The sequence below is a fragment of the Poecile atricapillus genome, chromosome 3 (genome assembly GCF_030490865.1).
Source record: "Poecile atricapillus isolate bPoeAtr1 chromosome 3, bPoeAtr1.hap1, whole genome shotgun sequence".
Taxonomy (NCBI): Eukaryota; Metazoa; Chordata; class Aves; order Passeriformes; family Paridae; genus Poecile; species Poecile atricapillus.
Genome location: NC_081251.1, coordinates 4,019,008 through 4,030,967, shown reverse-complemented (window position 1 = coordinate 4,030,967; position 11,960 = coordinate 4,019,008). Strand labels below are relative to the sequence as shown.

The window sequence follows — 11,960 nt, the reverse complement described above, 5'->3', positions numbered from 1 at the left end:
CTGCAGCTGTAGCCCCACAAGTGGAAACTCTACATTCCCCCTAAACAGCCAGTCATGGGACAGTACAGACATTTTTATAACCCAAATAAAGATTTATGGCACCCAGGAAGAAGGGAGCAGGAGCTGTGCAAGTCTGGAGATGAGCAGCGACAACAACAAACCTGTTCAGGGGTTTCTCCAAAGCTCAAACTCACTAGAACAAAAGAAAAAAGAAATTAAAGTAAAACCCAAACCTTCAGCAGCTCTGGACAAGCAGCCAGAACTGGTTTGATTACTGAGTGTTCAGCTTTTCTTGAAAGTTTGCCATCACCAGATGATCCCAGGCAAAAGGCAGGAGCAGGAGGAGATGGAATCCATCTGTGCCAGGAACACTCCCTGGGCAGCTCTGAGAGCTCCCAAGGCCCTTCCCTGGGGGCAAAACCCCCATCAGGGTTCTAGAAATCTAGAAATACAAGCTTTTCATGGACAGTGGATTAGGTCAGATTACACCTGGCCCCCCATTGCAAAGAATCATCCTCCACAAGGTGGGTGGGAAGGGCAGAGCCAAGGGGAGAGGTTTTAGGCACCTTTCCCTGTGAGACAAGCAGATCTAGGCTATGTCATAGGGGAAAAACGGGAAAAAAAAGGGGGAAATAAAAGTTGCACTAACAGTGGAGCTCTCATATTGCTTCTCTTCACCAGCTCTGAATGTTGGATTTTTTTATTTAAAAGCTAGAACTCTTAACACCAAAGCTAAAAACAATACATTAAAAACACTGATAATTTGCTCCTAGGTCTTTTCATCTCCCTGCAGAAACCTCTTCCCAAATCCTGCACTTTGAAGCCAACAAGAACATCCAGAGCTCCTGGCTCTTTTTTTTTTTTTTTTCTGGTGCCAGCAATGCACAGCAAGGAAGTGCAGAGACGAGCTCCCCAGGATCCAGCTCAGTCACATAAAGCATTCAAACACCAAGTCTCCAGGCTGAGAGTCCATGTAAAACTTGGGCTCCTCTGCCCAGAGGCTCAGATTAAGAAGATAATGTCATCAGACACCATGATCTGGTTGTCATCCTGCATGTGGGCCAGGGCCACCTTCACCTCGGCCGCCGAGAAGGGCTCGGGGTTGTCACGGTTGATGGATTCCATCATGCTCTTCAGGCCCACAGACTGGGCATGGGAAGCTTTGAACACCTCCAGGAGAGCAGCCTTGAATGCCTTCAACCTAATCAGGAGAAAGGGAATCACCCTTGGAGAACACACACCAATCCTTCCCCTTGTTCCCAGCCCAGGATGCCTCAGCCCTTCCCCATTCCAGCAGCAGCATTCTGTAGGAAAGGCCGAAACCGGAGCTGGGAGCATCAGAGATGCATCTCCAGCATGGGACAACAGCCTTGAGCCACTGGAAGAGGTGGACACACAGGGACAGCCCCCACTCACCTTGGCTCAGCCAACTCCAGCTTCTTCCCTTCACCAGCTCCTGAGGCTTCGGGCGTTTTCGGAGGGTGTGCCTGAACTGGAGCAGAAGGAAGAGTTACCTTCACCCTGTGCCTGCTGATCAAGTACCCAGAGAGCAAAAATACTGGGTGGGGGGTGATGCCAAACTGCCTCCCGATACTGTTATTTATGCTGCAGTTTGGAGGTGGATGGAAAAAAATTCATCAGCAATAGAATCCCAGAATGGTTTGGGAAGGGACCTTAAAGATCCTCCAACCCTTGGCATGGGCAGGGACACGTTCCTCTATCCCAGGTTGGTCCAAGGCCCATCCAACCTGGCCTTGGACACTTCCAAGGAACCAGGGGCAGCCACAGAGTCTTTGGGAAACTGTGCCAGGGCCTTACCACCCTCACACAGACAAGAATTCCTTCCCAATATCCCACCTAACCTTGTCCCATATGGTTATTTGTGGCTCTGGTACTGTACCATGCCAGGGACCACAGGTAACAGCAGCATTGCTGCTCCCCAGGCTCTGCAGACCCAGCAGCCCCCTCAAGGAGCCAGGTGTCACCAAACCCAGGGACTCACCCTGTGGCATCTCCTCCTCGGCGTCGCTGAAGTCGTACGGGTCGTAGGAGCCCTCCTCGCCTTCTGTGCGCGCCTTCTTCCGTCTGGAGGGGGAGGAGAGGTCACCCAAGGGTTTGGGTGGGAAAGGACCTTAAAGTCCATCCTGTTCCACCCCCTGCCATGGGCAGGGACACCTCCCACTATCCCAGGTTACTCCAAGCCCTGTCCAGCCTGGCCTTGGACATTTCCAGGGATCCAGGGGCAGCCACAGCTTCCCTGGGCACCCTGTGCCAGGGCTATCCAGCCAGTTCCTTATCCAGGAAATTATGATGTCCCTCTACTACAAATGGGGTGGGACAAATCACCTGGTTGAGCAAAACATGGGGTATTTCCCCAAGGCTGCAGCAATCTCAGAAGAGGCTGGGGCCCTTTGCACCAAGTCCCTCCCAGTCCCTTGCTGTGGCTCCTACCTCCTTGTCCTGCGCTCCTCCTTGTCCTTCGTCTCCTGATCATCCTCTTTCTCAGTCTCCGAGTCATCCTCCGCTGGCTTCCTGCGCTTTTTCTCCTTCTCCAGCACCTGGGTGGCAAAGGCAGGATGGGCTCAGACCTCATTTTCACTCAAGCTGCTTTTAGGGACCAACCCCAAGCACCCAAAATCCCGAAGTGGTGGCCTGATCCCACACTGCGTCCAGGAAAGTTTGCACCAGCAACCCAGGGTGCTCAGCTTGCACCAAGTCCAACCCTTCCAATGACAATTCCAGGATCCCCTGGGGACAGAGGGACACCTTCTCCTCACCTTTTTGAAGTAGGCGAACTGCACCAGCTCCAGAGCTGCCTCAGCATCCTGCATATCCACTGTCTTGTTCATCCTGGCCTTGGCGTGGGCTGTGGAGAGGCGGATCAGGGTCTCCAGGGTCCGGGCTGTGATGGGGGAGGTCTGGGGGGACAGAGAGGTGTCTGTGTGACCCTCACCGAGAGGTGTCACATCCAAGGTGGAAAACACCTGTAAGAAGAGAGGCCTGTGCCTCAGTTTCCCTCCTCCTGGCCCAAGAAGGAGCTGCCCCCAGGGCTCACCCTGGCCATGTCCGAGTCCATCTCGTTCTGGCTGCGCAGGCGGGAATACTCCTCGGCGATGTAGCTCGCCGACTCCTCGGTCAGCACGGGCTTGATCATCTTTGCCACGTGGATGTACTTCCTCATGAACTCCATGCTGACAACCTTCTCCCTGTGGGAACACACGTACACCCACATTAAACACAGTGGGGATGGGCTTCCCATCCATTTATACCCCTTGAGAGGCACCCAAGTGTGTAGGAAATTCAGCTCCAGATGTTCCCCACCTGCTTGGCACAAGAGATCAAGCAAGGCTCCCATAGCATCCTACCAATGGATCAGCTGGAGCATTGCTGGCACTGTCTGGATGCTCAGGCCAAACCCATGAACCCCCAGTGCTGGACACCCTGAGGGAGCTCCAGGGGATGAAGGACTCACTTGCGGCGGTTGGGCCCGTGCAGGAGGTCATCGTGTTTCTCATAGACCTGCAGATCCTGCTCCTCCTCCTGCACAAAGTCAGGGTCATCCGTAGCCAGCATCTCCACAGCACTGCCCAGGGGCATGGCTGGAAAGGGGAACGTACAGAGAATAGGATTTTACCCTCTGGAGCAACTTCTAATAGTCCCCAGAAACAGTCCCCAAGAGCTGCCACCAAGGGGTGACACCTGGCTGAGGAGGGATGGGACTCACCATCCCCATCCTGCTCGTTGGGGTTGCGGTAGCGGTGCATCCGGAGGACGTGGTCCGAGATCTCCCTGTCCTGCTCGGGGTCCATCTGGTCCAGCACGATGAAGAGCAGGTCAAAACGGGAGAGCAGGGAGTCCTGCATGCCGATGTTCTCCATGGGAGTCTTGTACTGGTCATACTGGGGAAAGACAGCGTGAGGGGTTACAGGAGACCCTCACAGGCCAGTCCTGGCTGCCAGGGAGGTTGGGGGGACCTCCTTGGGCCAGGCCAGGCCAGGCCAGATGGATGGATGGATGTGGATGGATGGATGGATATGGATGGATGGATATGGATGGATGGATGGATGGATGTGGATGGATGGATATGGATGGATGGATGTGGATGGATGGATGTGGATGGATGGATGTGGATGGATGGATATGGATGGATGGATATGGATGGATGGATGTGGATGGATGGATGGATGTGGATGGATGGATGGATGGATGGATGTGGATGGATGGATATGGATGGATGGATGTGGATGGATGGATGGATGGATGTGGATGGATGGATGGATGTGGATGCATGGATGTGGATGCATGGATGTGGATGCATGGATGTGGATGCATGGATGTGGATGCATGGATGTGGATGAATGGATGGATGGATGTGGATGGATGGATATGGATGGATGGATGTGGATGGATGGATATGGATGGATGGATGTGGATGGATGGATGGATGTGGATGGATGGATGGATGGATGTGGATGGATGGATGGATGTGGATGGATGGATGGATGTGGATGGATGTGGATGCATGGATGTGGATGCATGGATGTGGATGCATGGATGTGGATGCATGGATGTGGATGCATGGATGTGGATGCATGGATGTGGATGCATGGATGGATGTCCTGGCAGCTAGACACCACACCAAACCCAGCCTGCTGCAGCAGTACAGCCACTTTTCCTCATCCTGCAAGGCTCTTATTTCCAAGGAAAACAAGTATTTTTTGCAATCCCTGATCAGACACCAAGACAGAGGATCACCACCAGCATGAGGGTCCACTGGGCTGCCTCAACACCCAGGAAGAACCAAAACAGGGTGAGAAACCCCAGGAGGTCCTCTCTCCTCCAGGAAAGCCATGACCACAACAGACACCAAACCAACAACAAGGTTGCTGTGCCATGCATCCAAGTCACTGGTTTGGGGGATCTCTTGGAATTCACCAGCTGCCTCCTCCCAGCACCCTCCCTTCTCCAGGGCAGGGTAACACCAGCGCTCACCCGGCCGTAGACGGGGTTGGCGGCGGCCAGGACGCTGCAGCGGGAGTTGAGGCGGGCCTGGATGCCGGCCTTGGCGATGGTGACCCGTCCCTGCTCCATCACCTCGTGGATGGCCGTGCGGTCGATGTCGGACATCTTGTCGAACTCGTCGATGCACACCACGCCCCGGTCGGCCAACACCATGGCTCCCGCTTCCAGCCGCCGGTCCCCTGGCACGGGATGGGGGAAAACAGGGTCACCCACCGGCCCTACACATCTGCTCTGCCATTCCCATCACCCCTGGGATGAGCGTGAACCTCAAGGAGCAGCAGAATCCTTCTGGGTTGCTCTCTGACCCAACACTACAGGAGAGAGAATGCTTAGGGAACGTGATGCCTTAGGTTTTAGCTTTCATATAACTCTGAACTTCACATAAAGTGTTAGCAAGCTCTCCTCACAGTTTAGTTAAGACAAAACAATCCTTTTCCAGCTGGAGAACCAAGGACACCATTGCAGCTTTGGGCCCAAAAAGTATAAATAACAGCAAGTTGAGGAGAGCAATCTAGGAGGATAGGACTTCATTAACTGAAGCTGTAATTGGACAATTAACCCCAGTATGTAAATGGACCAAAACTTATAAAAATGTGAAAATGTGTGATCCATCATCCATCTTGGGTGGAGCCTCAACCAGGCTCTTGTACTGCCCAAGGTGCATCCTTTGAAGGCCTTTTTAATAAATACCTACTTTATTCCTTTAACACTGTCTAGGCAGCCTCTCAAGGCATCATAAGGACCAGGGTTAGGAATGTCTTCCCATGAGGAAGGCTGCTGCTAGCCCTCAAACGTGGCACCAAGTGGAAGAAGAGTAAAGAAAACCAGCACCTAAGAGAGATGGAGAAAATACCCCAAAACACGGGATTCCATGATCCCAAATGATCATTACCATAAAGCTTCTGGTGGAGCAAGTCCTGCAAGTGTCACTGCAGAACAAAAATCATAAAACCACTAAGGTTGGAAAAGACCTCCCAGATCATCAAGATCAGCAGCCTAGGATGTCAGAGAGTCCCCCCCAGGAGTTAACAGTCATCACCCCAATGCTCCTCACCTGTCTCTGGGTCGGTGGTGACGGCAGCGGTGAGGCCGACGCCGGAGGAGCCCCTGCCGGTGGTGGGGATGGCCCGGGGTGCCGTGCACAGCACGTACCTCAGCAGCTGGGATTTGGCCACAGAAGGGTCTCCTGGGATGGGGAATGGCACATTTAGGAATAAATAACTCATCCCCTGGATACGAACGGCACCATCAACCTGGGTCTGGTTTGGGGGTGTTCAGAGCAGGGGTGGGTGGAGGGGAAAGGGGACAGAAGGGTTTTGTTCAGACTTCATAAAATAAGGTAAGCAGATGATCTTCCCAGCATCATCTATAATCCCATGGGTGGAAACTGATGGAGATAAGAGACTTGAGGCTATGGGGATGGGACAAGAGGCAATTCAGGGGACAGTTCAGAATATAGGAAACCCCAGTGGGACTGCAGAAACAAAAAAAAGTCTCCTTGACCATGGGCAAACACCAGGATAATGGCTCACAGAGGTCATGGGATGCCCTAGAACCATGGAATGGTTTGGGCTGGAAAAGACATTGAAAGTCACCTCATTCCAACCCCTGCCATGGGCCAGGACACCTTCCACTATCCCAGGTTGCTCCAAAACCTTTCCAACCTGGCTTTGGATGCTTCCAGGGGCAGCCACAGCTTCTCTGGGCACCCTGTTCCAGGGCTTCCTCACCCTCACAGGGATGAATTTCTTCCCGATATCTCATCTAACCCTGTGGTCATGGGAAGCCATTTCCTGTGTCCTGTCCCTCCAGGCCCTTGTCCCACGTCCCCCTCCAGCTCTCTTGGAGCCCCTTTAGGCACTGGAAGGGTCTCCAAGGTGTCCCTGGAGACTTCTCCAGGCTGAACACCCCCAGCTCTCCCAACCTGACTCCAGAGTAGGGCAGGTCCAGTGCACTCCAGTCCAAGGTATCCTGTGCACTCACTCACATCTTTCTTGTGCTGATGACTCTGTATCTGGACACATCTCCATCCCTGGATATGTTCAAAACCAACTGGACAAGTTCCAAAGCAACCTGACCTACCAGTGACACCAGCTCAGCCCTGCACACATCCCTGGGCCAGGAACCTCCAGAACTGCCCTGTCTAACCTCAGCTACTCCACAAAACTCCAGAGTCCTTCACCTCACCCCCAACAACACCACCCAAGGGTGCCTCTCCCCAGCCCTCCCAGACCTATCAGCAAGATGTTGATGTCTCCTCGGATGCGGCTCCCGTTCTCCAGGATCTTCTCCACCCCTCCCAGCAGCATGCAGAGAATGGCCTTCTTGATGTATTCGTGCCCATGGATGCTGGGAGCCAGGGATCTGGCCAGCTGGTCAAAGATATCCTAAGGCAGAAGAGGCAGAGCACGGCCCGTCATGTGGGCTGGAGCAAGCAAGAACAAGCAATAATTTAAAAGGCCCTTTCAGCCCAAATTTCAGCTTATTCCTATCACAGAGACACATGGATGAAAATTATCTGGGAAGGAGAAGACTGTTGGCCAGAGTTTTCTTTCACAGTGGGATTTATCTGACAGGACCATCTTGTCACTGTCACCCAAACAAGCACTGGAAGCAGTGAGAGCAAGGCTTGCTCCTCACTGCGCTACAAAGGAAAGCTCTGAGCATGAGAGGCTGGGGCAGAACCCCATTATCTCAGTCTGGGGTGAGAAAATTGGTGTTTCTCCTGCAGAGGAAACTCCCTGGAAACCTGCTGGTAGGGTCAAGCAGAGCTGCCAGCAGGAAGGATGCTCTGCAGGCAGTACAGAAGCAGCAAGAAAAACACAGGGCCTGATCACAGTCTAAGCAGAAAATTCCAAGAAAATTAATTAGAAAATTAGAAAATCCAACAACCTGCTAAGAGGTTACTTACAACCCAACAAGAACCTCCTTAGCCACATGCCAAGCTGAAACTTCATGCCTGGACACAAGACTTAGATACCTTGGAGCGGCTCTTGCTGAATCTCTTGATCTTGGCCACGTCTGAAGCAGAGTAGAGAGGCCGGACATCTTTGCTCATCTGCTTCACATGGCAGGCAATGAGGATAGTCCTGGAGAATGGACACAGCTGTGGTCAGCTCGGAAAACCCCACAGAGACACAGCAGAAGCTTCCACAGGGCCACCACTTGCTCTAGGAAGCCCTGGAAGGGGTGGGAAGCTTTGACAGCTGTAGCACCCTTGATCCAACTGTGCTGGACCATCAGTGGAGAATCCTTTAAAAGCATCCAAACCCTTCTGGGCACAGGTGGAAGTCACAGCTGCACAATGTGAGGGGAGACCTCACCACAGTCTACAGCTTCCTCACGAGGGGAAGCAGAGAAGCGGCACCAATCTCTCCCTGGTGACCAGTGACTCGACCCAAGGGAATGGCTGGAAGTTTGGGTTGGATATCAGGGAAAGGTTCTTCCACCAGAGAGTGGTTGGGCACTGCCCAGGCTCCTCAAGGAATGGGCACAATCCCAAGGCTGCCAGAGCTCCAGGAGAGTTTGGACAGTGCTCTCAGGGCTGCACAGGGTGGAATTGTTGGGGTGTCCTGTGCAAGGCCAGGAAATGGACTCGATGATCCTTGTGGGTCCTTTCCAACTCAGCATATCTGCTAAATAGGATGAAGGTACAAACCACTTCCAAGTGATTTAAGCCACTGTTCGACCCAACTCTCTGACGGCGACCTGCCAGACCTCACCTTCCAGAGACCCAGCCAAGCAGGGTGAGAGGGCTGAAGCCCAAGGAAAACCCACCTGAAAGTGCCTGAAGTGTAGCCCCCTTTCTTCCCTGGCAGGCAGCGGTACGTCCCCACCACCTGGATGCGGTCCCCAGGCTTCACCCTGTCCACCAGGTCATCGTCCAGAACCACATCCACTGAGCGTGGCAGCTGCCCCGCCGGGGCCTTCTCAGGCATCTCCTGGATGGTGATGGTCTGGTGGTCCTTGTAGACTGAGAGGCCAAACTCTGTCTCCAGAGGGTTGTTCTCTTCATCCTAAAGCAGGAACCCAAATTAGAACATGAACACCATTTCTCAGGAGAGCAGGGAGGAGAGCTGGGGTCAGCTGAGACGGGGGAACACAGGCTGCATCACCCAACCTGCACAAGGCCGCTGGAAAGGGTTGTTTAGCAGGACTGGAGGCTGGGGCTCACCAGCTCCATACTGAAGCTGGCACATTCTCCCTAGAGGAACCTGCTGCTGCTTCACCTCACCTTGGTAGGGTAGATGGAGCTGGATGGGAAAGCATCCAGGGAGGTCATGTCTGTGTATCGGCGCTCTATTGTTTTCTTGGTGGCTGGGCAATAATGGACACTCCGCACGACTTTCGGACGCACCAGAGAGCCTGGGGTTGGAAAAGAGAGGACTTAGGGGTCGGATGTCCCCCCACTCTGTCAGCAGACAGCCCCCAAAAGGGTGTCCAACACTAAAATGCACTTGGATCACAACTCCCTGTCAAACGTGGATAGGATTTGCTGATTTTAAAGACCACCCCAACACTCAAGACCTTCAGCTAAGCTCCCTATTCCCTGGCCCAGGCAAGCAGGGACACCTTCCACTATCCCAGGTTGCTCCAGGCCCTGTCCAACCTGGCCTTGGACACTTCCAGGGATGGAAGCTCCTCTGAGCAACCTGTGCCAGGGCCTCCCCACTCTCATAGGGAACAATTCCTTCCCAATATCCCATCTATCCCTGCCCTCCGGCAGCAGGAAGCCATTCCCCCTGTCCCTCCAGGCCCTTGTCCCAGATCCCTCTCCATGCCAGAACTTCTGGAGGGTTCCAGCTCCTCCACAGCAAACCCCTGGCCCCTCCACAGCTGCAGCCCCTGGGTGTCCCCCAGTCTCACACTTTGTCACGATGCCCTCCACGCAGACGATGCAGCTGAGGAAACAGGCTGTCAGTGTCCGTGGGGACACGTGCTTGGAGCCAAAGCTGCCCTCCAGCCCGATGTAGAAGTCCTCGTACTGCTTGGCATAGGTGGCGTCGACGGAGGCGACGAAATCCTTCAGGGCGCGCTGGAAGGCGATCAGCTCCTCGAAGGCATTGCTCAGGAGCCTGCAGCACAGGGAGGTGACAAAGCACACGGGTCAAACCCTTCCTCCTCAACACTCTTCCCACAGCCCAGCTTGCTCCACAAGTTTACCAGGAGCAGGAGGCGAAGAAAAGCAAAGTCCATCACAGCTCTGTGTGAGGTGTGCTGGCACCAACAGCCAGGAGCAGAACAATTCCAAGCATATCGAGAAAGCCTCACATGACCCTGGCCAGACTGGCAAGGCTGGCCCAGAATACCCCTGAGCATCCTCAAAAAGGCTGAGAGAAGTGGAGGTGTCCAGCCTGGAGAAGACTCAGAGAAGACCTCACAGCTCCCTCCAGTGCCTAAAGGGGCTCTGAGACAGCTGGACAGGGACTTGGGACAAGGGGGAATGGCTTCCTGCTGCCAGAGGGAAGGGTTAGGTGGGATATTGGGAAGGAATTGTTCTCTGTGAGGTTGGGAAGGCCCTGGCTTTCACCAGAGGACAAGGTTTGGTGCTTTCTTGTGACAAATGATGTGCAGAACCGGGGCTGAACCTCTGAAACCCCTTTCAGGCCCAGTGCCCCAGGTGCTCCGGTGCTCCACACCCACCTGCTGGCTCTCTTCTCGTTCTTGCGCCGCAGGTCGTTGATGTTGACGATGAGCCGGTACTGGTTGTCACTGATCATGTCCCGGACCTTGCTCTGGTAAATCCCTTGGTCTTCCTGCAAGTGGGAGTGGGGGAAAGACACCCAAAAATCAACTCACTTTGCATGTCCGCCTGTGTGAAAAACCCCCCAGGAACCCATTCCTGCAGAGCTGGATCCCCTTTATCCCACCGGCTAAGCAGGAAGGGGCAACACAGGGACCAGGTGCTCCGTAACCCCTGGTAGGAATGGGGGGGATACGGGGACCAGGATATCCCCACTCCCTGGGCTACAGAGATCGGGTGGTTCCCAACTCCCGGGGGAATGGATATGGGGGGGGCGGATGGGCACAGGGACCAGCTGTTCCCAAACTTCGGGAGCAGACATGGGGATGAGATGCTCCCGAATCCCTAAGGATACAGAGGGGAGGGGACATGGATTAGGTGTTTCCCAACCCCGAGGGACGTGGAGGGGACGCAGCACCCGCGCCTCCCGGCTCGTCTCACCTCATCGTCCAGGAAATCGAGGTAATCGCGCTGCGCCTCCCGCAGCTCCGCATCCTCCAGCCCGCCCGCCGGCGTCGCCATTCTACCGGGACGCCCTGGGAAGGATCCCTCCGCCGCTGCTGCCGCTCCCGCTGCTGCCGGGGAAGGCGGTGGGAGCCGAGGGGAGCCGGGCTGGCCCCGCGATCCGCTCAGGTCCCGGAATCCGCTCGGGCCCCGGAATCCGCTCAGGCCCCGGAATCCGCTCGGGCCCCGGAATCCGCTCGGGCCCCGCGATCCGCCCCCGCCGCGCGCCCGTTTCGCGCCAAACGCAGCTCCTTTCCCGCCACCGAGCGGGAAATCCGCCCTCGGCCCGCCCCTCTACGCTGCTGATTGGTCAACACCGCCCAGCGACAGCCAATGGAGCGGGGACAGGTTGATGGACAAGAGCATCAGCCTATCAAAGTGCGGGGGCGGTGCAAGGGGCGGGGCCAGGGGTACCGGGGATGGGATCTGATCCCGGTTCCGGCTCTTGGAAGTCACCGAGGGGCCGAAAATGCCGCTTTGGGAAAAAAAAAATAATTTAAAAAGCAAACACGAAAACAACAAGAACACCCAGAGACAATCCCAAACCAAGAAAAGCCCAACAAAAACTAATTAAAAACCAATTGAGGGTTATGTTTTTATACTGTATTTTGGGGTGCCCCGTTTCCGGGTGTTTTCACCCCGTACAGGCTGCGTGGGCGTTGCTTTTTCCTTTAACGTGGACCTGGGTGTA

General features: G+C 54.6%; 1 protein-coding gene across 1 annotated transcript; it reads right to left on the bottom strand.

The window, feature by feature from the left end:
• Positions 1-698: 698 nt before the first annotated feature.
• Positions 699-11,532, bottom strand: MCM3 (minichromosome maintenance complex component 3). The gene is made up of 17 exons (XM_058835075.1): positions 11,207-11,532; positions 10,666-10,778; positions 9,889-10,097; positions 9,257-9,387; positions 8,800-9,038; positions 8,003-8,111; positions 7,256-7,409; positions 6,077-6,208; positions 4,993-5,201; positions 3,725-3,899; positions 3,473-3,599; positions 3,056-3,206; positions 2,778-2,918; positions 2,452-2,558; positions 2,003-2,085; positions 1,417-1,492; positions 699-1,201 (listed from the first exon to the last, which is right to left on the bottom strand). Exons 1-17 carry the CDS (start codon positions 11,285-11,287, stop codon positions 1,003-1,005), a joined length of 2,436 nt encoding a protein of 811 aa, XP_058691058.1. The 5' UTR covers positions 11,288-11,532; the 3' UTR covers positions 699-1,002.
• Between the last annotated feature and the right edge of the window lie 428 nt (positions 11,533-11,960).